Source organism: Hippopotamus amphibius, chromosome 9, assembly GCF_030028045.1.
Source record: "Hippopotamus amphibius kiboko isolate mHipAmp2 chromosome 9, mHipAmp2.hap2, whole genome shotgun sequence".
NCBI classification, from domain to species: Eukaryota; Metazoa; Chordata; class Mammalia; order Artiodactyla; family Hippopotamidae; genus Hippopotamus; species Hippopotamus amphibius.
In genome coordinates this window covers 105,220,084-105,245,341 of record NC_080194.1, presented here as the reverse complement: position 1 = coordinate 105,245,341, position 25,258 = coordinate 105,220,084, and the positions used below count along the sequence as shown (strand labels likewise).

Here is a 25,258-nt window from a genome sequence, read left to right as displayed (position 1 = left end):
CCAGCATTCTCCCTTAAATCCACTTCAGCCTGGGAGCACCTCAGGGAAGGTGCCTGACTGCCACCCTTAGGGCGGGCGCAGACCCTCTCCACTTTCTCACGCTCTGGGCCCCCAGTTCAGCCTGCAGTGCCTTTTGCTTACTCCCGGACCCAGATTCCTGCTTTGAGCTCGCAGCAGGTAAAGTGGCCTCCAAGGTCAGGAGGGAGGGGCAGGAGGGCTGAAGAATTGCAGACCTCGTGTTCAAGTCTCAACTCCACCGCTGAGGCCACCTCCGAACCCTTCTACTGAGGGAGCAAGGATGAAGCCTCAGGCGTGGGGGTGGTGTCTGGGGCTCAGCCGTCTTGCTGGAGGGAAGACCCCAGCTGCTGGAGAGGCAGAAGGCAGCCACACAGAGCTTTCACCAGCCCGCCCCGCACTGCTGCCCCGTCCTCTGCCCAGCCTGAGCCTCGCCCCCCCACACCCCCACTTTGCTCCTGAGTGGGATGAGGGCTCGCACTTGGCCTGGCATGGACCCCAAATCTCCAGGGCACATGGGCAAGAGCATGGAGCTGCTCCAGCCACGAGGATGGAGATGCCAGAAGCTGAGGTACGGGCTGTCATGCGCACCAGCCTTGTACTCCCTCACTGCGGCGGCAGCAGGAGCGCTGCTCAGTCACTTCCTGGTCATTTTGTGCGTCCGGACGGGGTAACTCAAGCGGCAAAGCTCTGGGAGTCCCTCAGGGGCGCTGGTGCCCCTCACATGGGAAAGGGCTTGCGGGTGCCGAAGTAGCAGTCCCAGGAGGATTAACTGTCTGGGGCTCTGAAATGCACATCATGGATGCAGGCCCTGCAAGGGTGCCCCTGGGCAGAGGGACCGTGAGTCTGTGGCCCCAGGTGGGGGGCAGAGTTTGGACTGGGGGAGGGAGAGGGGGCTTCTGCTCAGCAGGAACAAGATCCTCCTCAGCACAGATTACCGCCCGAGGGCTGGGGTGCTGGGACCTCAAGCCGGCTGTGTCTCCAGGTGGGAGCCACAGCTGGACCTCTGCCTGCAGCGAGGCAAGGGGCTGGGGTGGGGACTGGGTGGAGGTGAGGGGTGGGAGGCCCTCTAGGCCATTTGCAAGTTTGAATCTAGGTCCAAGGTGAGAAACCCAGCCTCTCCCACTACCCAATCCCCCAGTGGGCTAATGTGGAGCAATCCGGTCCACACTGCCAGGACCTCAACCACGAACCCAAGGACACGGTTATTCTCCCCTTGCCAGGGTCCATCTCCTCACCCTGGCATTCAAGGCCCCCATACCTGGCCCCACTTCCCATCCTTCACTGTGTCCCAAGATGACGCCCCTCATCTTTCCTCTACCCGCCCCCACCCCTTATTCTTACCCCCCACACCGGTGCTCGGTCACCCCTCCCCCCCACCTCTCTCACAGCTCCGCCAAAGCCCTCTCCCCAACCTGTATGGGCCTCGGGCCCAGCGCTTTATCTCTGCACCTCATACAGGTACTGCCGGTTGTCTACTGGCTTCACTCGCCCAGCGGGGAGCCGGGCCCCTAAGACACAGCTGGGTGGGCGCCGGGCAGGCGCCAGGCCGCGGTGGGCTCTACAGGGGGCCGGTGTGTGACGCCCCCTCCTCCCCGGCAGGCCCAGGAGGACCCGAGCCGGAGAAAGGACGACAGGAGAGCCAGGTGCAGTCCCTAAAACAGGCTCTTTAATAACATTATGTCTTCACTGAAGAGCTTCGCTTTCCCCACCCAGCGCCGGGCGGGGGGCCGGCAGGGTCCGCAGGTCGGATGGCCACGTGGGCCATCGCTCCCGGGCGGGCGGGTCCGGGTCCGGGTGGTCCGGGTGGCCCCAGGGCCTTGGCGCCACCCGCGCCCGCCTAGTAGAAGGAGTACTGGTTCTCCACGGCGCGCGTGCGGCCCCGGGCGCCCTCGCCGGGCCCGGCCTCGGGGGGCTCGTCGGCGCCCCCGGCCGCCGCCTCCAGCAGGCGCTCGGCGCTGTTGCTGCGGCTGCGCGCGCTCAGCGGGCCCTCGACGGGGCGCGGGGCGCCGGGCACGGACGCGGCCGAGGACGACGAGGCGGACGAGGATGAGGCGCCGCCGGCCTCCGAGGGCGAGGCGGGCGGGCAGGCGGCCGCGGCGAGGCTGGAGAAGTAGTGCTGGCCGGCCGGCTCGGTCCAGGCGGCGGGGGGCGCGGGCGCGGCGCTGGGCGAGGGCCCCGGGTCTGCAGGGGAGACCGCGGGCCGTCAGCGCCCAGCCCGGACCCCCGCGCCCCACCTCCCGCAGTCCCGGCGTGCAGATAGGGGCCAGCGCCCCGGAGGAGCGGGGTGGCCGGCATCACACACGGGGCCGGGGGGCCGAATTCAGCGCTCCCGGTTCCAGCCCACCTCCCGGGATCACTGAAGTCACGGGCATAGGCGGCGGCGCTCAGCCCTCCTGCCGGGCTCCCGCGCTCACCCGGGCAAGGCCGCCTTCCTTGCAGAGCTCGGCGCGGAGCCCCACCTGCGCAGGGACCTAAGGGCTCCGCAGATACTCAGGACGCGGATCCCACGGGGCTGCCGCTCTCCCGCCGATCCCGACCGCCAGGGTTGCTTACAACTTGCCCAAGACCCGGTGTTCATCCCACCGGGGCTAGCAGGATGGCAGCCTGAGGGTGACGCCCTCCCCCACTGCCCACCTGTCTGTCTGCACAGGCCAGGTAGGGACGTCTTACCAGGCGGGCGGCCCTGGGCCCGCACATAGCTGCGAAGGGTGATGTCTGCAGAGCCTCCTGACTCCAGTGGGATGGGGTGGGTATGGAAGTGACGGAGCATGTCGAGCACAGACTGGAACCACAGGTGCTGCACGTGGCACTGCCCCTGACCGTTCAAGGACAGGCGCAGGTGCTGTGGACAGAGATGGGCGTGGTCAGTGGGAGGGGGTGTCCTGGACTGGCCCCTTGCTTCACAAGTACCTTTGAAGGTCACGGGTAGGACCAGGTCTTACAGAGGCCATAGGGGTGGTGTGACGGTGGGGTCCCCTCACACACGAGCCCCATCTTAGGGAGGGTTACAACTTGGCGGAGATGGGGAATGAGGGCCACAGAGCCAGACTGGGACCGGAGGGCACATGCATTTGTCCCTATCCTGGGAGCACCCACATCAGACCTTTCACACACCCCCTCCATCCCTAGTATCCAAAAGCCCTAGAAGGGAAAGATTATAGCCTCCATATTATAGATGGGGAAACTGAGGCACAGGGAGGGAAAGACTCGCCCACAGCTGCAGGGCACAGAGCTAGGAAGAGAACTCATGTTTGGGTGACTCTCCCACTCCAGCAGCTAGGGGTCTGCCTGCTGTCCCCACATAAGCAAGCCCAGCGGGCTGGAAACAACCCCCAGGCTGGCGGGGGAGGCGTGGCTGCAGGAGGGGGAAGTGCTACTCAACTGCGCTGCAGGGGGAGCACCGGAAGCATGGGGAACAGGGCCCCCTGGGCCAGGCGACTCCGGCAAGAAAGGAACCACAGGCCTGTGGTCTCTAGTGGTGAGCCATAGGTCTCTGGCTTCAGCCCCTTTTTGCTCCAAGTGTATCCCACAGGGGAAAAGCGGCTAGGGTGTGTGTGGTAAGAAGGATGGTGACAGGAGGCCTAGCCACCTACATACAGGAGAGAGAAGCCCTGGGGGAGAGGGGAGTGTTCCACTCAGCAGGGGCAGAAGTTGCCAGAACCCGGAGAGCACGCATGGCAGCCCAGCGCAGGGGTTCAGCCGGAGAGGAACAGCATAGTGGGGCTACCACAGCCTCACATCTGGGAGGGGCCTCTGGGGACAGAGGCCCAGGGCAGAGCTGGGCCCCAGGGAGCGTGTGCATCTCAATCTTTGGAAAAACGTTCCAGACATTTATTATCTGAAGGTGAAAAGAGCGGCCTCGGAAGGCAGAGGCCTTCCTTCCCAGGAGGTGTGCAAGAGGGAAGCTGCTCTGTCCCACCACTAACTCCTCCGACTCTGCACAGGACTCTGGACAGACACTGAGCTGAGAGGGCAGCAGCTGGGGGGAGTATCAAGTTCAAGACTGGGTCTTGCCCTGGAAAGAGAGGAGCCCCCCTGCTCTGTCTCCCCTACCAAACATCCCCCCGCCACACCCCCACCCCCGGCCCCATGCCTCCCGGTGGGCCAGGCACCATCCTAGCCTCTGGCTTGGGCACGCATCGGTCCAGGCCCTCTGCGGAGGCTGCCTTGGGGCAGCGCTGGCCAAGAAGTAAACTCCGGGTCAGGCTGCCAGGGACGGCGTTAAGTGCCTGGTTGTCAGAGGAACTGGTGAGGGCAGCTGCTTTCCAAGGAGGTGTCCCTGTGGAAGCACTGCCTCCTCCATGGTGGGGCCAACACTGCCCAGGGAGCCAGGAGAGGGCCTGAGCTGGGCCAGCTGGGGGTCGGGACATTGGCTACCAGTGCAGGCCTGGAGCACGAGTCCTGAGGTCCCCCTCTTCCGGCAGGGACTGCCGGGAACCGTCCTGGGAGGAGCCAGGGCTGGGTCTGTTTCCTTATCGGAAACTCAGGATGGGGGTGGGGTTTGAAGTTCCTGCCCACTCAGTCACACTGTAACCCCCCACAATCATTGGACTTTCTGTCATGTTTTCCTTTGTGCCTTAGGCATTATTAGCACGCAGTGCCCTTCTTTGAGATCCTGCCATCTGGGTTCACGGTCATGCCTTTGCACTGCCCTCCCCTGTCTGGACCACTTTTCCACTTGTCCTCACCTCAAAGATTCTCCATCCGTTGCACGTCTCAGGTCAAGGTCCTTTCCTACTCTGGCTGGTGGGGTCAGGAGACTCCTCTGGCCCCACCTCCTCTGCAGCCCTCCTGCCCGGCCCAGCTCCTCCTCTCCTGCCTGGTTCTCTAGGGCTCACTGTGTGTGGTTCCCTTCCACATCCCCTGGCCTGGTCTGAGCATAGGCCTGGCCCAGAGCTGGGGCCCAGGAGGGGCTGGTGAACTGTGCTGAGCAGAGAAGAAGAGGGGCTGTCTGGGGTGGGTGGGGCATTGATCGATCCCAGCCGTGTACCGAGGTGGCTCTAGGTGGAGACCCTCAGAAGCCCCAGTGTTACGTGATCCCCAATGCACAGGGTCCAAGTCAAACCCTCAGAAGGGCCCAGCCTTTCCCCATCAGATAATGGAGAAGCCATGTCTGGGGCAGACTGCAGCCCCACAAAGAGGTGCGGGAGGGATGCGAGTGCAGCCTCAGGACCCTTCCCCCGGAGCTGGATGCTTCCCCCACCCTGTAACCCCCCTACCCCTGCCTTCCCTGACTTGCCTTGGCCTTGCCCTGGAAGTTGAAGGTCAGCACATACTCCCCAGGCCGAGTCTCACTCTGGCGGATCACGAAGAGCCCATGGCTCCGGGGCCCGCCCGCCAGCACCAGCTGAGCTGCCTTGACCCGTGACAGGGTCCCGTGGAACCAGGGGTAGTCAGAGAGCTCCAGCTCAGGCTCCGCCTCGGGCTCCGGCTCTGCTGCCTCCTCCACTGCAGAGGGATGATGGCGTGAGACGCGTGGGGGAGGGGCACATAAAAGGGGGTGCATTATCTTGTTGGGCTTTTGCATGTAAGATGTTTGAATAATTTAAAATGAGGCAGGGAGCTGACCCAACCCACTAAACATATGAGGTAAACTGAGGCACGGAGAGGAGAAAATGATAGAGTAAGAGAGGGTAGGTTTAAACTACAGTCTGGTTTAGCAAATAGCTTAATGCTAAGAATGTATCGAATGATGGAACGGGTGCCTTTTGTCTTAAGGAGAGACCATTAATAGCAATTGGCAAGTGGTTTCTCTTCTGACATAATATACGTAAAATGCTCTTACACCTCATGAACCAATAACAGAACTTCTTAGTACCCCAGCTGTGTCAGACTTCAGGCGATGTGCTTGCATGCACGACATCAACATATGCTTATTTCACACCAATCATTGAGCGTTTTCTCCGGATTGGTGGGGTTGCTTAATTTCCTGGGGTCACTCTCTAAGTCAGCAACAAACCTGGGAACAAATCAAGTGTCTTTTTCCCCAACCCCTGGCTCTGACCCTTTGTACCGCTTTCTGTGAGTGTTTTCTACTGAAACCAAGGCCCATGGGAGGAGTCACGTTCCCAGACTAGCCTGCAAAAGGCAGAACAACCGAGTTGCTGCAAAGGACCCCGTGGGATGAAACGTCACAGCTTCCGAGGCTCAGGAAGGGCGCGGGCGGGGCCTGTGGGTGCCCGTGCCTGGGGCAGGGGCACAGGGAGGGGCGGGGGCACAGGGAGGGGCGGCAGGAAGAGCGTGGCCTCGCTGCACCTGTGTTATTGCTGCCGCTGCCACCTGGGGACTCCAGGGTCTCCAGGAAGGTCTCCAGCGGGACATGGACCAGGGACTCCCCGATAGCATCTCGAGCTCGACTGTGTGGGGCTGTCACCACGGCTGCCGTTGTCTCTGGGGGCCGGGGCAGGTCCACTGCTGGAGAAGTGGCAGGTGAGAAGCATGTCTGTCTGGCTGGCCATCTGCGAGCGACCTCCAGCCCTGCCCTCCACTACTCCAGCCAGCTCTGTCCCCACCTACCGTCTGTCAGGAGCTCACAGCTGCAGGAGGCCACGCGGCTGGCCAGACAGCTTCCCCGGGCACAGGAGGGCTCGGCGTCTTCCTCACTGTCCCTGCGAAGGCAAGAAAGCCCAAACGTGTCCTGCCACGGGACTCAGACCCGGACCATGGGCTGCTCACGGAGCCAGGCAGAGGCTGACAGTCCCACAGCCAGCATCGGTCCTGCTCGCCTGGGTCCCTCTGCCTCCACGTCCCTCTGTCACACCCTCAGCTCGCTCTGTGGCCGCCATGGGAGTGACCGGGCCACATGGAGAGGTCTCCAAGGGGGTGCAGCTCTCCTGGAGGTCACATGACCCCGTCCCCTAACCCATGACAGGCTGGGCTCCTCCTAGGATACCACAGAAGCCCTCATATGGGGGTAGGGCCGGCCCCTTTCCCTGCCCTGGGCCTTTGTCTCCCCATCTGGGCCAGCTCTAAAATACCGCAAAGTGAGGTTCACCTTCACGGGAGGCTGGGGACAGAGTCTGCGGAGCAGATGGCTGGGAGGGTGGCAGCGGAGGGATTATAACCACTTTGGGGATGGGGTGGGGGTGGGGCTGGGAGTGCTCAGGACGTTCATTGTGCTTCCTTAGAAGAAGACGTTAATTAGAAAGCAGCAGCCCCTCCCCTGGGGCGTGGCTCAGCCCATTAGGCAGCGGAGCTGCCGCCAAATGCTCAGCGGCTGGCCGCCTGCCCCTCCTCCTCCCGGCCTCGGATCTCTCCTGGATGGCGCGGTCAGCCTCCCTGCTGGTCCTCCCCAAGCCGCTGACCGTAGCTGCCCTCCGCATATCACTAGCCATGGCTCCCCACTGCCCCGACCTCCCAGCTTCCCAGGCGCTCAACGAAGTCCCCTCTTCATCCGCTCTAATTCTAGCGACCCGAGGGCCCTGACGCTCCTCCCCGCGAGTCCCAGGCCCTCGCACACCTCCATGGCCTTTGCTGGGCTGTTCTCTCTGCCCAACTCCACGCCTAGGCCCCCTCTGCCTGGCTCAGGCCCGCCCTTTAAGCCTCAGAGAAGGGGGGCACCTCTACCAGGACAGCTTCTCTGAGCCTCAGGACTGGGGATTAGGGGGCCTCCCCGTTGGTCCCCCATCCCTGGCCCTTTGGGCTCACCCCATCATTACCCATCTACCTCCTAGTGATTTCAGCTTCCCCTGGAGTGAGAACGAGACTTGATCCAACTTCCCTCCAGGTCCCTGGACCCTGAACCTGCAGAGCCTGCTGGGAGTGGGGGCATGGGAGCGGGGGGTGCATGATGCCGGCCAGCACCCACCCGGACTGGACGGCAATGAGAAAAGGCCATTTCTCGAGCTCAGCTCCTGCCCTCACCAGAAAGCTGCTCCCTGTGAAGGCTGGACGAAAGGGCCCAGCTGTGCTGGCCCCCCCCACCCCGTCTACCCATCCTAGGAGCACGCAGGCACTCACCCGGGGTCCACACAGCCCTGGATGTCAGCCACCCATGAGTGCTTTTGCAGGGAATCGATGGTCTCCAGGATGTACTCTGCTCCGTTCTCCACCTGGGGAGGGGGTGGCCGAGATCCCAGATCACAGTCAGCACCCTCAGCAGGGGGCTCTGGACCCCAGGACAAATAGCTCATCCCACGCCTCCCCCAGGGGAGCTCACTGGTGTGAGCAGCAGGGAAGACAGTGGGGTCCTGGGGTGCAGCGCAGCCACGTGCTCAGCCCCCTCCCTCCTGGGCTCTGCTGAGCTCGGGTCCTCAGGCTGTGGAGATGCGGCCCTGGAGGAAGCCACGCTGGCTGGGCGCGGGATGGGGAGGTGGGGTGGAAGGCACCACAACCCTCAAGTCTGTGGCACACCAGCTGGCCCAGCACTGAGTTGGGGGCTCACACGCCTTTGCACCTGGAACTCCACCTCCATGGCCACGGCCCTGGGATAAGCAGCCTCCAGAGGGGGAGTTAGGAGGAGAAGGCCGGGCCAGAGTGTGGTCCCGCACACGCCTCGTCTGCTGAACTCTTCCCAACAGCCCTGTGAGGGAGGCGATGATTTCCCCACTCTTCAGATGAGAAGACTGAGGTTCAGAGAGGTCAGGTAACTCGCTCAAAGTAACACTAGCGCTCCGTGGCGGTGCTGGGACCTGAACTCAGGTCTCTAATGCCAAGGCCTGGCTCTGAGCTTCTTGTTGTGTGTCTCGGTAGAGGGCACGTGGACTCCCAGCATCTCAGAGCTGGGATGGTCCTCGGAACTGCTTTCAACCCCTCTCTGAACAAATGGGGAAACGGAGGCCCAGAGCAGGCCTGCAGAGGAGCCCCTTGGCCTTGGGGCTCCTGAGCATAATCAGAGACACAGAGGCCACCCAGCTGTTGGGAGAGAGGCTCTGACCTGTCTCATCCAGCAGATGACAGTGCCAGGCAGGGAGGGGCTGGGTGCTCAGCCCCGGGGTCTGAGGTGACTCAGGGTATGGGGTTAGCAAATGTTTGCTAAATGAATAAGGGAGTTCATGACTAAACAAGCAGGGACGGGTAAAAACATAAACCCAACCCAGAGCCTGGAGAGGAGGCAGGGGATTGGGGGGGGCTCTGGGTGGGCACAAACAGGCCTCCTTGGGGGCCCGGCCTCACAAACACCCTCTAATCCTCCAAGGAGGCACAGGGCCACAGCCCTGGCAACCTGGAGCGGTGTCCTCAGCAACCGGAGCAGGTCACCCCGGTGAGGTGGGGCCTGGGAAAAGGATGAGCCGCCCCCAGACTCACCACGGTGCCTCCCGGCCACCCCCTCCTCAGGGCAGGGTCACACACTCCAGTGCTGGCGACAGGAGCGTCTGCATAGCTGCTGCAGTCTGCCTACCAGTTCCTGCCCATGTGGTGGGTGCATGCTGACTCCAGTGGGGGGAGGGAGTGGAGGAAGTGAAACTCAGGACCACACCCCCGTGCCCCAGCAGGGCTCCCACCCCCTGCCCTGCTGCTGGCCCTTTACCTTCACTCTGCACTCCAGCGTCCTCAAGCTCTGCCACCCATGAGGGATCTGTGGGGCCAGGGGTGCGGCTCACCTTGAGCACGAACGTGTTGTCCTTCTCCGGCATCTCCAGGGGCATGGTGGTGCGGACCTCAATGATGGCTGACAGAGGGATGCTGACTTTGGGCCTGGAGGCCTGGGAGGCCAGAGGAAGGGGCAGTGAGACAGTGGCCCCAGGGCCTCCTGAAGCCCTCTCTTCTCTCCCCTCCCCCACCCAAGGTCAGGGCAGCCCCCAGCTTAGGATGCCAGGCAGCCCTGGCATGGAGGTGTTCCAATCCCCATTTCACAGATGGGTAAGTTGAGGGAGTTCCTGGGAAACAGAGGGACCTCCCCATATAGTCACACAGCAAGTCAGGGACAGAGCTGGGACTGGCATGATTCTTCCACTTCTGAGGCCCTGAGAGGGTGAACTCTGCCCCAGCTGCCCTCCTGCCCAGCACACCCACCAGATCTGTGGTTTTCACATTTTTAACCTTGACACATAGTAAGAAATACATTTGACCTTGTGACCCAGTACACACACATAGGCAAAAATATCTCTGAAACACGTTTCACCAGACAATATTTACCCTGACTATGTGTGATAGAGTGTGATATTTTCTATTCCATTCTAGTTCATTTTTAAAAAAATGTTCATCTCCCCCTTCAGACTAAATTTTCCACAGGACAGGTCTGGAGCCCCAACTGGGAACAGGACTCCTGAAGCTGGGCAGGGCTGCATCTCTGGATGGAGGGAAAGGGACCAGTGTTGGGTTTAACCAAGGTGAGCTGGCAGGACTCCCGGGGATGGCCACACTGTGCCTGGTCCTCCCCACTCTGCCCAAGAGCTCCTGGCCCTGGCCTGAAGGCCCCCCGGGGCTGGCTTGAGACTGAGATTCCTGGCAGGACTTGGGCTTTGGGACAGGGACTTTCTTAGGAGGAAAAGGAAGGGCCACATGTTGGGTGGGCAGGCGGATGGGAATTCCTGGCAGCACTGGCTGCCGTCCAGCAGGCGCAGGGCTGGGCTTGGAGCGGTGACTGTGGGGCTTGGCTGGCCACGGCGGGCCAGCCAGCCAGCCTGCGGGGCAGGAGCCGCGGTCCTGGAGCGGGTGGAGCAGACAGGTCTGCAGTGAAGGCCGGACTGGGGACTACAGCTGGGCTCTTGCTGCCAGAGGAGCTGATCCCCCTGCCTGGTGTTGGAGGCCCGTCTGGCCTGGCCCCGCTGCCTGTCACCCTGCTCACTGTTCCCACCTCCTCAGACAGAGCCACTGGGCTGTTTCACGACCCCAGGCCTTGGCTCACTCAGCCTGAGTCTCCAGAAAAGACTGTGTTGGGGTCCTGCCACCTGGTGAACACTTATGCAGCCTAAGCTCCTCCTCCTTGGGGCCCCCAGAGAATCCTGTGCTCACCCCACTGAGGTTTCCCAGTCCAGCAAATACCAGTTTGCTGGTGGTTCCCTCACGGCAGGGGGCCAGCATCATTGCTCCCTGGGTCCCAGGGCTGGCCCGGCCGAGGGCTACGAGGGGACCTGGGGTCCAGGAGACTTTTCCTGCAGGGTGAGCGAGGGGGCAGGAGGCCGGAAGCCTGCCACACGGGCTGTGTGAGAGAGCAGTGTGAGGGTCCCAAAACAGCCCCTAAGCCCGCAGACCCCAAGCCCCCGTCTGTTCCAAGGGTGCAGCTAGGCCTCCAGGGGCAGGAGGAGGAAGAGATCTGGACTGTGGGTGGGTGAACCGGACTCAAAGGCAGGGAGAGTGTCAGCAGGGACTCTCCGCAGGGCTCATGCACCCTGGAAGCAAACACATCTGGGAAACGGGACCTGAGCTCCCACCAGGTGTGCTCCCTCTTCCCACGCGGCTCACTCGTAAATCCACAAACATTTGCATGAAAACTGGAGGGTCTGAGGCCAGAACAGGGGGTAGGAACCCACCTGCCTTTCTCAGAGGTTGGGAAGCTGACCCCTCAGGGACCCTGCCCTCTGCCAGCGGTGAATGGTGAGCTGGGGGGGAAGGGCGGGAGGGCAGGGGACTAAGGCGGAGGGCACCAGCTGCTGCGTCCCCTCCCTCGAGGGCAGCAGACGCGCTAGCTATTTACAGCCTGGCAGCTGTGGCTGCCACTCAGGGCCCGGAGGTGTTGAAGCCCTGCCCTTTGGGTGACCCTGGACAAGCCCCACCCCGCTTCCCACCCCGCACTGGGCCTTCGTCTCCCTGTCTGACAAGCGGTGGAGCTGGGCTTAGCGGCCTATGATTCTCTCAGGGACCTAAGGGCGGGGGCGGGGGGTGGCCTGGGCAGGCAAAAAGCCCTTGGCAAGTCTGGGGGTCCTGGGACTTGGAGAGAAAGCTCTTTAAAGAGTCAGTGTGTCCCTGGGAAATCACCTCTCCTGCGGCCCATGGGCACCCAGCCTTGGGGAGCCCACACCCTGCATCTCCAGGGGAGGGAGGTGAGGGGGAGCTTCCAGAGTCCCGACAGATGGGGAGACGGAGAAAGGGGCGAGACTCAGGGTGGCTAAAAGCAGCAGGGACACGGTGGGCCCCGGAGTGGGTGGGGCCCCGGGTGGTTCTTGGGGCTGCAGCACCACCACAACCTCCCACCTTTCCAAACCTCCCAGTGCACAAGGAGCTCCCACCTCCACACTCCCTTCCTTCCCAGGACCATCAGGGTGGTAGGTATCATTAGCCCAGCTCTGCCTCCCACCAGCTGTGTGACTTTGGGCAGGCCACACCTCCTCCCTGAGTTCTTGTTTTCTCTTCTGCGACCTGGCGACCGTGATGCCCACCTTGCCAGGGTACTGGGAGGATAAGGGCTCTCAGAAAGCTGCCCCCAGGGTTCTGATGCTGAGTCTGGAGAAGGGGAAGGGCAAGGTGCAATCAGGTGAGCAGTGATGCTGGGCATGCTACGAGCTTAGCTTTTGAAACCTGGGCTGGAAAGGGGCCACCTGGGCAGGGGCTGGGCTGGAGCCTGGCAGCCAAGCTGGGGACAAGCAGATTTCCCCTGAGCCAGATGCAGACCTCCTGGGGCTTCCCTGGTGGCCCAGTGGCTAAGAATCCGCCTGGCAATGCAGGGGACACGGATTTGATCCCTGGTCCAGGAAGATCCCACATGCCGCGGAGCAACTAAGCCCGTGTGCCACAACTACCGAGCCTGTGCTCTAGAGCTCCGCAATAAGAGAAGTCACCACAATGAGAAGACCACACACTGCAAGAAAGAGTAGCCCCTGCTTGCAGCAACTAGAGAAAGTTCGTAGGCAGCAATGAAGACCCAACGCAGACGGGGGAAAAAAAAGATGCAGACCTCCCTGTGAGTGTGCCAAGCCTGCTCTCCAATCTAGGGAGGCTCCAGCCACCCAGGGGCCCCAGGTGAGGAAGACAGGCCAGACAGCCAGACTCTCCAGTAACACGGAGAACGGTACCCAGAACCCCTTCTGACACCTCACAGGCTGAGAAAGAGGGCTTGAGGGGTGACTTGTCCCAGAGGCAGAGGGGGCCCTGGCATCCGGGCTCCTGGCCCTGACCACTCCATCCAGCGGATCAGATCAGGCGGTGCGGTCCTCGAAGCCAGCCAGCCCCTCCATAGCCCCCCTCCCCCACAGGTGGGGGTGGGCACTCACCTTGGGCGGCACGAAGAACTCCAGGCGGAAGCGCTCGCCCGCCACGGCCCTGCGCAGGAGCAGGCGACACTTCTGCCACTGGGCGGCGCCCCCGGGGCCCGTGGCCGCGTCGTCGGCCACCATGAAGCGCAGAGCGCCCTCGCGCTGGATGTCCACCAGCTCCACCTTAGCCGCCAGCGTCCGCGACAGCCGCAGGCGCCGCATCCATTTGTCGCGCGGCTCGGCCGGGGGCTCGGCGACCCGCGGGGCGGCGTCGGGCTCGGGCGAGGCGCGCCGGTGCCACATGTCGCGCACGCCGTCCACCACGCACAGGCTCATGTTGCGCAGCGAGAAGCCCTTGCGGACGCGGGTCTTGGCCGCCGCGTGCGCCGACACGTCCTCGGAGCTCCGCGAGTGGCCGTACGGGGCGGCCTTGAGCGCCGGGGGCCCCGCGGGCTCGGGCTCCATGGCGTCCGGGGGCTCAGCCGCCCCCCGCGGCGCCGGCCCGGCCACCAGCACGCGGCGCACCTCCTCGCCGAACACGTCCAGGAAGTTGGCGGCGAAGTGGCGGGAGAAGGAGGCCCCGGCGTCGGGCGTGTCGTAGGCCGGGTTGTCCCGCAGGAAACGGCAGAACTTGTGCGCGAAGTCCACGGCGGCCGCCTGCGCGTGCAGCTCGCAGAACTGCCGCCAGTCCGGGACCGGGACCGGGACCGGGACCGGGGCGGCACCATTCATGGCTCCCGTCCCATCGCAGCCCCCGGAGGCTGCGGGCGAGAGGAGCAGAGGAGCCAGTGAGTGAATTGCTGGCCCTTGTCCGGAGCGCCCCCCTGCCCGGCTCCCCCAGGGCTGTGTGCAGCCTTTCCCAGCAGCGCCATTGTGTGAGAAGCACAAGCAGGGAGGGGGGACCCCCCAATCCACTGTCTCTTCAAACAGCAGTCTCAGGGAACCCCAAGGTCATTCCTGGCCTGGCCAAGGAGGCTGGGATGACAGGTGCCTTCGAGTGGGGTCCCCAGTGAGCCTCCAAATGACCTTGCTTCCTTAAGTACCCTCTTCGGAGGGTCCCCAAAGTTTGGTGGACAGGAGGAAGCCACATGCAACCCTCTTGGCTCTACGTTTGAAATGTGCCAAGAACCCCACCCCTCCTCCACTCTTCCCCATCCAGGACCCCTGCAACTCCTTCTCCTGCCCACAGTACTTTAGCAGCCTCCTCACTGGTCCCTCGGAAGCTGACCTCACCCCCTATAGCCTGTTCTCCACCCAGGAACCCAGTCACGATTTCTAAAACATAAGACAGATCAGGCCCTCCCCTGCTCAGAATCCTGGAAGGGTTCCCACTCTGCTCGGAGTAAAAGCCAAAGTCCTACCCATGGCCCCCGAGGCCTCACATGATCTGCCTCCCTTTGAGTCTCTGAGCTTAGCTCCTGCCACCCTACTTGCCCACTCAGCTCTGGTCACACCTGAGTTCCACCCCAGGGCCTCTGCACTTGCGATTTTCTCTTGTACTTGCCTGGAATGTCCTTTCCCCCACACCCCCTCATGTCCTTCAGTTTTCTACTCAAATAACCATCTTGTCTGATAGCTTTCCATGCCCACCGCTCTAATTAAAATAAGAAATGCTCTTGTTCCACGCAGCGCTGGTGTCTCCGTGCCCTTTTCCTGCTTACTTTTCTCCAGTGTTTATCCCCATCTGACCTACCATGGATCCACGTGCTTGGCTGTGTTGTCCTCAACCCCTCCCCCCAACCCCCCCCCAGCACCTCCCCCTCCCCTGAGAATGCCAGCTCCACAAGGTGGTGGTTTTGACTGTCTCGTGTGTGGCTGTGTCCCAGTGCTGGGCACATGGCAGGCACTCAGTCATCACTGAATGAATGAAGGAACGAGTGTGTTCAGCACACCAGGCATGTCACAGCTGTCACTGCCCAAGCCCTCACACGAGGCCTGAGAACACACAGCTTGTTAGCGACAGATCTGTGATTCTCACACTGATTCTGAGACTTTGGGGGGCCACCTCCCAGTGTGGATCCAGTATGACCAGTTTTTCATACTGGCATTGAAGGCGCTGCCTCTTCAGACTTCTTCCCATCACGGTGGACTGACTGCTCGCTCTATATGTGTTCCCACCTCCCAGAAATCCTGTTCCCTCCAGAGCTCCCATCCAAATTGGACCTTCTAGAATAGGCCCTGGTCTGGGAATCCCAGCTTCCTCCTCCTATCCCCAGGTCCCTCCATCCTTCCTCACTCCGGATCGCCAAACTGCATGGTGTGTGTTTAGTCATCTGGAGGTCCTGCCTTTTCACCCCCCAAGGTGGCCGTCACCCTGTCACCCCCGGGGGCACAGGCCCAGCCATTCTGTTTATGCACCTCCCCCCCCACCCCCGCCCAACAGGCCAGGGTGAAAATTACCGGTAGAGAAATGGGGTGATGTAGTCCTGCCCTGCCTTGGGGAACCCCTGTCTGAGGGGACCGGCCGGTGTTAGGGGAACTGAGACGGGGGGTCGTGCCCTCGCCTGCCTTCCCAGGATCCCCACAATTCCCGGCATGGCCCTGCCCTTGTAGCTCCTGGGAACCCCAATGCCTCTCTCCTCTGGGATGCAAACTCTGTAATTAAAGGCTGGGTAAAAATAGCTGCCCCACTTCTGTGAGATCATCTGCGGGGCCTCTGGGCCATTGGGCACCGTGGGAATTCCCTCTCACCTTGGGGCAACCTCGGCCATTGATCTGTAGGCAGTAACCACAGGACAGCCCCAGGGAGGAAACAGGCCACTTGATGAGGCTACTTAGCACGGAGGACAGTTTTCCAAACCAGCAGGTCTCCACAGCATTGGGGGGAGAGTAGCAGGGCTTTCAGAGGGCTTCCTGGATGAGGTGGGGCCTGCATTGGGTTTCATGCCGATAAAGAGGACGAAGAGTGACCTCCCTGCAGGCATGAGTGATAACTTGGAGGCAGACTTTTCAGGACATCGGGGAGGGGCCGGGGTAGAACAGGGACTGAGGCACCCCTGAGTCTGGCTCATGCTGGGCCTTTCTCCTGCCCTGCTCTTCCTTCTCATCTGGCTAACTCCTACTCAGGCTTCAAGACTGAATCCAGGGCCCACGTCCTCCAGGAAGACGTCCCTGACTTCCCCCTGCCTCCCCAGCCCAGGCAGCACGCGCTTCCTCTGAGCTCCCACAGTGCCTGCCTGTGTCCCTCTAGTGAGGTGCCAGCTGCGGGGTGCCCCAGGTATCTGTCTCCATGTCTGCCTCCACCTGGCACAGGCACTCCGTGGGGGCAGAAGGCAGGCCTGAGTCATATGCTAGGGGGCGAGAGGCAGGAATGCATCTGCCACCATCACCAAGGCCGTGGCCTGACCTGTGGAGAGCAGGCATTTCTGGGGGTGGGGTGGGATGAGGCCCTGCGGCTGAGCCTGTGAAGCCCTGTCCCTGGGCTCCAAGCTCATCCATTCACCCAGCAAGGCAGTGCTCCCCACAGGAGCCATCTCCCTCCCTCCTGAGAGCCCCAGGAGGGTCAGACTAGCTGACAGGGAGCCTGGGAAGGGCGAACACCAGAGCCAGCAGCACGTGTGCATGCCACGCTTGGCAGAATTTTGCCCCTCCTGGGGCAGATGGGGGCAGGGAAAAAGTCAGGCCCAATGCCTCATCCTCAAGCATCAATCCCTGTCCCTCCCACTCTTTCTTCTGGTGGAGCATATTCTTGGCAAGGAGAAAGGGCAGAGTGGAGGGACGGGGTGGGATGGGGGTGGGGGAGGCTCTCACGGGGTGTGGGGGCAGGGGGAGGGGCCCAGCTGGGCCTCACTGGAAGCAGGCGTGGAACTCAGAGAGGAGTCCGCCAAGGTTAGGGGGCTCACGTCCCGGGCAGGGACCGGCCCGGGAGGCACTGAGGTTGGGCCTGCCTTGACCTCCCCCGTCCCCAGCCCCGACCGCTTGCTGACTGGCCAGGAGCCTATGGGCCTGATGCTCAGCCCAGCAGCCCTCACTGTCCCCTGGGTCCAGCTGGGGCTCCGCAGAAGTGGTAGGGATTGTACAGCCAGGGGTAAAAGTCCCCAGCAGCCGGGCCAGCAGGGAGCCCCAGTTACAGACCGAGGCCCAGGCATGGCTGTCTGTGAAAGGGACAGCAAGCCACAAGGAAGAGGGCTCAGCCCCAGCAGGGGCAGGGCTGTGCTGTCCCCCGCTGCCTGTGGGGCCAGAACTGGGGAGACCTAGTGCAGGGACTTTGCTGACCTGGGCTCCAAGCCTGATGCCACTGCTCTTTGGGGAAGGGATGTTGACCTCAGCTCCAACCTCTGGGCCTCAGTTTCCTCACTTTAAAAATAAGGATGAGGGACCTCCCTGGCAGTCGAGTGCTTATGACTCTGTGCTTCCACTGCAGGGGGCACGGGTTCCATCCCTGATCAGGAAATTAAGATCCCGCGAGCTGCGTGGTGTGGCGCAAAAAAAAAAAAAAAAAAGCATGAGGGGCCACCCTTCCTGAAAGGACAGGAGAGGAGGTGGTCTCTGCCGTGCTATAATCCATGCGTAACTGTGGGCAGGGCCAGGGCTCCCCTAACCTCAGTGGAGCCAGGAGGTGTCTCCAGGGACCAGCCAGTGTGACACCCAATCAATCATTCTGCAGGTGACCACAGACCCAGGTGTGGGAAAAGCAGAGCCTCAGTGGGAGGGGAACCCAGAGGTACCAGAAGCAGGGTGGACGAGCTCACCCGGGTCCCCCCGCCCCCGTCTGGGCTGGCCGGGCAGGTTTACGGACTATGGACGGAGGGAATCCAGCGGGCCCTGGGCTCTGCCTCCTCCGGTGGCTCCTTGGGAATTCCCAGCTCAGTCTCTGCCTGTGTCACTCTCAGGCTGGCTGGGACTTTCTTCCTCTCTTGGCTGACTAGCCAAATTCTGCCCCACCTTTAGGCTGTGTAAAACCCTCTCCTCTTCCAGGAAGCCTTCCCCCTACACTGGCCCTCCTGCCCTGAGCTCCCATGGTCCCTGTGGTCCTCAGCCCTCTTGCCTCCATGGGCAGGGTCCCAGCTCCCCTTTGGCCCCAGGGAGCCAGAAAAGACCTGCCGAGTCAGGGCGGGACAGCGATGGACTGGGCAGTGGGAGATGTGGGCTCTGTCTCGGGCCCAGACCCTGTATCTCCCGAGGCCTTGGTCCCCCATCCATAAAATGGGGTGCTGGAGCGGTGGCCCGCAGGGACCCCTGACTGTGATGGCCCTTGGACACTGAAGACTAGGGCCCCACAGTCCCTGCAGCGGTGGGACCAGGGGCAGGCAGGGGGTTGCCTCTCACATTCAGGGGCTTCTTCCATGAGGACTGGGGTAGAGACAAAGAGAGCCCCACCCCCACTCCGCCTGGTCTGCGGACCAGGTGGTGGCCCCCCAGGGGCCCTGGGTGGGAAGACCACCCTCCCCAATCCATCACCCTGGGGTTTTTCCAGGCTCAGCTGGGCTGTCTGGCTTCTCCTCCTGGGAACAATGTTTTTTGTTCCCATCTTGCCAGGGCCAGAGCGTGATGGGATAGGGCTTCAGGGAGGCAGGGCAGGGGTGGGGTGGGGAGGGGAGGCCTAATCCAGTCCCTTTCCAAGGCGTGGACTCTCCTAACCCCTCTGCCAAGAAACCAGACTGGAGAATCCCCCCACCCCCACCCGGTTAGATTCCTGGGAGAGGGGGCGGCTGGCCTTCCGGTGGTAAAAATAGCGCTGACAATTGGAAAAGAAAAAAAAAAAAAACCCAGCCTCAGCCCCCAGGGGCACGCAGTTCCGGACCCCATGGCCAGGTCATTCCTTAAAATATTAATGAGGCGGCCTAGCCACCCCGCTAATGGGCCAGCGACCCATCGATCCGCCGCCCAGTGGGCAGCGGCCTGGAGGGGCAGGGAGGCACCAGTGCAGCCCAGGCCCACGTCTGCAGGGAGAGGGGGAATGTTCCTGGGAGCCCCAGCTGGAGCTGGCCTCCCCACCACAGGAGAAAACCAACCCCCTAGGGAAGGGAAGGAGGCCCCGCAGAGCAAACCAGCCACCCAACACTCTGAGAAGCTGCCTGCTGGGAGGGGGCAAGGCCTGAGGGCATCCTCCTCTGTGCTGGTCTGGGCAGTGCCCCTCCCCCGCCCCCATCAACCACTCACAATGGGGAAACTGAGGCTTCTTCTTGGGGTCCCGCAACACAAGAAGGGGAGACAAGGCCTTCCTCTGCTCCTCCCTGCCCTCCAGGAAGCCGGCCCAGCCGTGCCCACTGATGTCCTGTTCTCCCGGCTTCTCAGAACCACTGGCCTGGCCTGGCCCAGCTAATCCCACAGTTTACCACCAAGGCTCCCTCCCGCTGCCCTCCTGGCCTCTGTGGGACAGTCCCCTCCAGCCCCCTCTCTGCACCCCGGCCCCCTGTAGGACACAGACAACCTTCAGGCAGGCTGTTCCTTCAGCCAGGAGTGCCTGCTGCTTGCCCGCGGATGGAAGCAGAGTATACAGGGCTCATTCTGTTTCTGTTTCACTGTTGGTACTTGGGTGTTGGTTCTTAAGTCTCCTCCCTACCCCACCCACCCCACCCTCAGAAAGTGTCCCCACAGGGCAGGCTCTGAACCGAGGCCTCCTGCGAGAGGGAGGTGTGGCTTGAATTCCCCGACCTTCCCCACCCAGAATATCTGTGCTCGACCCATGACCCTGGCAGGAGGCAGAAGTGGGCATGATTTCTGGTCTTAATACTCTTGAACCAGTTGGGTCTTTGCTGTAGAATGGGTGTAGGGAAGTGGGTGCTCTGATTAGTGACAGCGACAGGTGCGGGATTAAGAGCCCTAGGGACTCTGTCCCTGTATGTGGGCTGGGGAGGGGGGAGAGGGAGGGGAGGCGCAGGACTCAGGTTGTCCTGGCTTTTCTGAGCATCAGTTTCCACAGCTGTGAACTGGGACCATCCCGCTCACCCACGCAGACCCACCTGCCTCATGGTCCAAGGCCTGTGCTGAGGTGCGTCACTAGGAGGCGGCTGCTAAAAGCTGGAGGAGCAGGTCTGTGCCCTCACGGCTTCCACGCAACTGCCAGCCTTTGCTACCGTGGGAGAGGGGAAGCCATTCTGCTGAGTCCCCTAGGTTTCACTGATGCCCCTGACCTTGACAAGCCCTGCTGGCTCTGGGACCTGCAGATCCCCAGTCCTGGGGGGGGGGGGGGGTCCCACAGCTGCATCCAACAGCTGCTTCCATCACAGGGGCCCCGTGGTAGGGGCATCTCCCCATCTCCACATCTGACCATTTGACACATGAGACAGTGGAGTGGTTAACAGCCTGAGATCTGGAGCCAGACCGGCTGGGTTAGAATCCCAGCTCCGGGGCTTCCTAGCTGTGTGACTCAGCCTCGTGGGGTCTCAGTCTCCTCATCTATTAAAACAGAGAGTAAAACAGCACTGACCTCAAAGGGCTGTCGTAAGGATTAAATGAGTAATTTCTTTAAAAATCAAAGCTCCTCTGCTTCTGTTTCCCAAATGTCTTATATTCATTCCATCTTTTCCTCCCATTCCTCTGGGTAGAGGACTCCTCCAAACCTTGTTTCTCATGATCCCTCCAACCCCTTACAAATCAAGGCTCCGTAGTGGGTCTTCTTTCTAGGACCCTCATCCAATTGGGTTTAAAACTCTCCTCCCCGCACATCTTCCCTGCCAGGAAGAGATGATTCTCCGGTCATACAGACGAGGAAGTGCGGTTCTGGCAAGGGAGATGACTGGCCTATCATTTGCTGGAATTGCACTTAACTCCCACTATGTGTCAGGAGCCATGCGGGTGGGTCCAGGGCCACAGATTGGTGAGGGGGGAGGTGGAGCCAAATGCAGGTCTGTCCCTTTCTGTAGCATCTGCTACTCCCAAGACGGTCCTGTCCCTGGGGTGCTCTCACTCCGTGGGCACAGCAGGGGGACCCAGGCCCTGCCTTGGGAAAGGAGATGGCCATCCTCAGAGGAGAGGGTGCTCTGACAGGCTGGAGGGCTGGGGAATCCAGGGCTGGGCCCTGTAGGAAGTCAATGTCAGAGTAGGGAGCGGGGGCCCACGACAGTAAGCTATGCCAGGGCCTGGGGGCTCAGGAGGGAAGCCTATCCTCCTTCAGGAGCACCTGGTGCTGGACAGTTCCTGGACAGGCTCTGTACGTGGAGAGCAGGCTGGGATGGCTCTAGCTGCACTGGCCCTGCCCTCCTGCCGTTGCAGAGCAGATGCACCAACTGCTCTCCAGTCTTGGCCTGAGCCTTGCAGTCTCTCCCTCTTTCCTAGTGTCATGGAACTCACCTAGGCCCTGATTCATTCCCCTTCCAGACCTCCCTGGGCCATGGCCCAGGCCCCCAAATCTGCCAGATGCCCCTTTCAACCCCCACCACCTAGCCCACCAGTCTGCCTTCTGGCTTTTTCATGACTCACATACCAGTAACTCCTACCTGAGACCTCCCGTGCCTCCCCTCGGCTCTGAGCATCCCAGAACGCTGGGCGCTGCGGATGTTTATAAAGCTTCCCTGGGCCTTGTTCCGAACAACTGAACTCCCAGCCTGGCTGATCTCCAGACTCCTCACACTCACCACATCCAAGTTTTAATACATCCTCTTCCTCCAGTCCCTGCTTGTCCACTGCTTGCAGTCTCAACACGCAGCCCGGCATTGCCCCACCTGCTCCTCTGCCCCAGTAGCTGGCAGGCTCCTGAGCCCAAGGGGGCCCCGGGAATGCCCCCCTTTGTCCTGTCCCCGCCTCCACTCTGCCTCCTCTGCTCCCCGTCCCTCTATAACACCACATGGCTTGTGGCTTGTCTTCTCCACTGGACCGTGAGCCCACAGCTGGGTGTTATACCCGCCCCCAGGTGGGCCCTAGACACAGAAGGTCGAAAGTATCTGGATAGTGGAGCCCAAACCCTGATTCACCCAGAGGAGCCAAAAGATGCTGTGCTCCCACACACCACCCTGCCCAAACAGGTGTGGGCCGTGACCTCCTCTAAATGTTGAAGAGTCAGCCCTGCTTTCCCCTGGGACAGAGCGCAGCCATAAAAACAGACCCACCCAGGTGAGGGGGGAAGAGAAACCTCCCCAGTTTCCAAAGCTGCCATCGCCCCTCTGGCCCCGCATGGACAGTGAGAGCAGGAAGTCAGACAGGCTCCGAGACTGGACCCCAATGCCATGGCAACAGCAGTCAGGAGGCCCAAGGTAACCAGACCCCTGATTCCCTACAACCCAGAATGGACAGACAGTGCAGGAGGAGGGAACCAGATTCTTATCTGAGAGAAGAGGTTTGGAAGGCTGGCTTGTTGGTTGAGTGACTTTGGGCAAGTCATTTCACTTCCTTGAATCTGTTTCCTTCTCTGCAAAATGAGGATAATAATAGTACCAAACCCCCAGGGTTGTCGTGAAGAATACATGAGAAACGGCACGGATGTCCTTAGCCTGGCCTGAGTCAGCTCGAAACCAAATGCTCAGCCCTGGGGCTCCAGGTTCCACCTGGGTGGGGGTCCTACCTCCTAGGGAAGCTCACCCTTGGGTGTGTGCAGCGGTTCTCCCTAGGAGACCCTCAAAGTAGGGAGGAGGGGATCAGAAATTTTACACAGATTTTTCACAGTAAAGGTAAGAAGAAAAGCATATGTATTAACTGGATTACTTAGAAGCATTCAATTATCCTGCATCAGAATCTCCTGTCCATCATCACCCCCGCCCTCTAGAGGGGGAGAGGACACGAGGGAGGCAGCTCATCCGAAACTGTCTCCAAAAACCCCATAAACACCCTGAACCTCACCAATGCCCCCATCTCCAGACCTCCCCCAAAGTTCTTAGAGCTGAAATGTTCTAGGTCACTCCCAGTCAATGGCCTCCTGGATAAGCAGGGAGGACAGGATGGAAGAGATTTGTTCAAAGTGGGGGGCAGGGTTGTGGGGAGTTCAGATCACACCCCCCAACAGAGGCAGCCAAAGCCTCTTAGGGTAAGCGCCCTCTGGCTCCTTTGCCTTCTCGGGGCTGCCCATTCACCCCATGCTCAGCTACCTGTGTTGGAGGGGGCAACTCTTGCTGGTCACCCAGCTAGGAGGGAGGCAGCACCAACCCCGTTTCATAGGGTAGATAACCGGAGGCTCAAAGGGCAGAGGTAGGGTTCAATCCAGGTTTGGCTCCCAGCCCTGAGGCTCTCCCCTGCACCAACAGGCTTATCCTTGTTCACGGTCACTCCTGAGGCTGTCCAGTCAGCCCTGCGCGGCTCCTGAGGGGTCCCAGTCATTTCAGACTTCTCCCCCTTAAGACCTCACTTCGTGGGCTGCTGGGGTCCCTGCCTCTGCCCGATCTCGGCCCGCTGGGCTGGCACGGTGCCTGGCCCTGCGCTGTCCGCAGGTTCATCAATGGCCGAGGCCGAAGGGCCTGAATGGAGGGCATGAACCCGCCCCCTTCTTAAAGGCGCCGGCCTCTCCAGCACCCTCAGCGATCCTCCCCACTTCTGGGGGCTGCCAGAGAGCTCCCGGGGTGGGCGGGTCGAGAAAGGAGACCGTGAGAAAGAAGGCCTGGGCCAAATGGAGGGCGTGCCGGCCCGGCGACTGTGGTCTGGATAGGGTGCCTCCGGTGGCCCTCCCCCCGCCCCCGCAGCCTATGGAGGAGACCCCAACGCTCCACAACGCCCCCCCAAACCAGAGACCCCTCCTCCAGGGGGTCCGTTGAGCTCACCCCACAAGGGGCCTGGGCCCTGGGAAGGGGCGGGGGCGCAGCTGCTCCGGAGGCGGCTCGACCCCTCCCGCCACTCCCTCCCGGCCCGGGATGGGGGTCGGAGAGCCGATCCCCGCCGGGGGCGCATCTCCTCGGTCGCGCTCCCTCCCACCCGCGCACACAAAGACAACACGCGCGGATCGGGGCGCGTGCGGCCGCGCTCTCCGGAGCAGCAGTGCGCACACACACGCGCGCCCTCAGGGACGGACGGGGTCCGGAGTGATGAACGGGGGGACGAGGGAACTGAGGACAAGCAGGCCGTACCTACAGGCGCGCAGCTGCGGCCGGGCCGGCCGGGGCGCCGGCGGAGCGCTGCCCGGACCGCGGCCGGCCTCCCGGGGCCCGGCGGCTCATGGCCCACGGCGGGTTCAGGCTCCCTCCGGGCGAGAGCTGGCGTTGGCGGCGGCTCCTCGCTCCGTCGTCCGCAACCTCGAAGGCTTGTGCGCTCCTCACTGGCCCGGCGCGGCCCCGGCTCGGCTCTCTCGGCGGCCGAGCCCCGCGCGTTCCGAGCCCGGCCCCGCGCTGCGCGCGCCCCGCCCGCTCCCCCGCCTACCCGCGGCCCGTGCGGCGCGCGCCTCCCCGGCCCCGCCCCCGCCGCGAGCCCCGCCCCCGCCCCCGGCGCGCCCCCCTCCCTCCGCGGAGCCTGCTCGGCGCCCGCCGCTGCTGCTCGTTGCCTGCGGGTGGCGGCGGCGGCGGCGGCTGGGCGGCCGAGCCTTGGGGCCCAGAGGGGTTAGGAACTGGCTTGCAGCCGCTCCCTTTGGGGCGAGAGTCGCGGCTGCCCGGTCCTCGCGGAGCAGGCTCCAGGCCAGGCGCCGGAATCCCCGCCGTGCAGAGGCGTGTCCCGGAACCGAGGGTGGTGGCCCCGGGAGCGCGGCGGGTGGGGGCCGGGGGGGTGGCCTGAGTAGTGGGGTGTACGGGGCGGGGGCGCCCCTCGGGGACGGGCGCCCGGTGGGGGCCCCGGACCCTCCGGCGTGGGGACAATGAGAGTCTCCAGAAAGCCCAGATGTCGCAACGGGGGAAGTCGAAGTCTGGTTCTCATAAATCCAGAGCGCAAGCACCACGCCCCCTCCCCCCAGCGCTCCGGTGCCGGAAATCGCCCCGGGGCTCCAGGGCAGGGAAGACCTGAGCACGGTACCCGCCTCCCCACCTTCACAGTGATGGGGACACTGACGCCGCCCGCGGGAGGTCTTCAGAGGTCACGCGGGGCTTGATGGGGAGTGGGATCACAGCTCTGTCTTCCTCACCTCTGCTTGGTTCTGAGGCCCCAAAACCCGGGGCATAGGCTAGGGCAGATCCCAGTCTGGCCAAAAAAAGACTGCTGCTGGCCTTTGTGTGAGCTTGTGGACTAACCCCTGGCGAGCTGGGGGCCTCCGGGAGGCTTCCCAGAAGAGATGGAGGGGCTCCAGCAGGCCTGGAAGGTGCCCAAGAGGAGCAGAAGGGCATCCGTGTGAGCAGGAGGGTGGAAGGGCCGCTCGAAGGCCCCACCCGCTGCTTGCTCTT

General features: G+C 62.3%; 1 protein-coding gene across 2 annotated transcripts; it reads right to left on the bottom strand.

Annotated features, from left to right (window-relative positions):
• Window positions 1-1,676: 1,676 nt before the first annotated feature.
• SH2B2 (SH2B adaptor protein 2) lies at window positions 1,677-24,101 on the bottom strand. 2 transcript variants are annotated; one of them, XM_057696058.1, is made up of 9 exons: window positions 24,027-24,101; window positions 13,110-13,852; window positions 9,561-9,662; window positions 7,978-8,069; window positions 6,535-6,626; window positions 6,274-6,432; window positions 5,258-5,466; window positions 2,689-2,860; window positions 1,677-2,199 (listed from the first exon to the last, which is right to left on the bottom strand). In XM_057696058.1, exons 2-9 carry the CDS (start codon window positions 13,821-13,823, stop codon window positions 1,856-1,858), a joined length of 1,884 nt encoding a protein of 627 aa, XP_057552041.1. In that variant the 5' UTR covers window positions 13,824-13,852; window positions 24,027-24,101; the 3' UTR covers window positions 1,677-1,855. The 2 variants fall into 2 exon arrangements, with proteins under 2 accessions (XP_057552041.1, XP_057552042.1); XM_057696059.1 differs by having other exon boundaries at window positions 6,274-6,429.
• Between the last annotated feature and the right edge of the window lie 1,157 nt (window positions 24,102-25,258).

Coding starts and splice junctions, on each gene's coding strand:
- SH2B2 (XM_057696058.1), bottom strand. CDS start 13,823: ATGAATGGTGCCGCCCCGGTCCCGGTCCCGGTCCCGGTCCCGGACTGG. Junction 9,663..13,109: donor AGTTCTTCGTGCCGCCCAAG/GTGAGTGCCCAC, acceptor CTGGCCTCCCAG/GCCTCCAGGCCCAAAGTCAG. Junction 2,200..2,688: donor GGCCCAGGGCCGCCCGCCTG/GTAAGACGTCCC, acceptor TCTCCCCTGCAG/ACCCGGGGCCCTCGCCCAGC.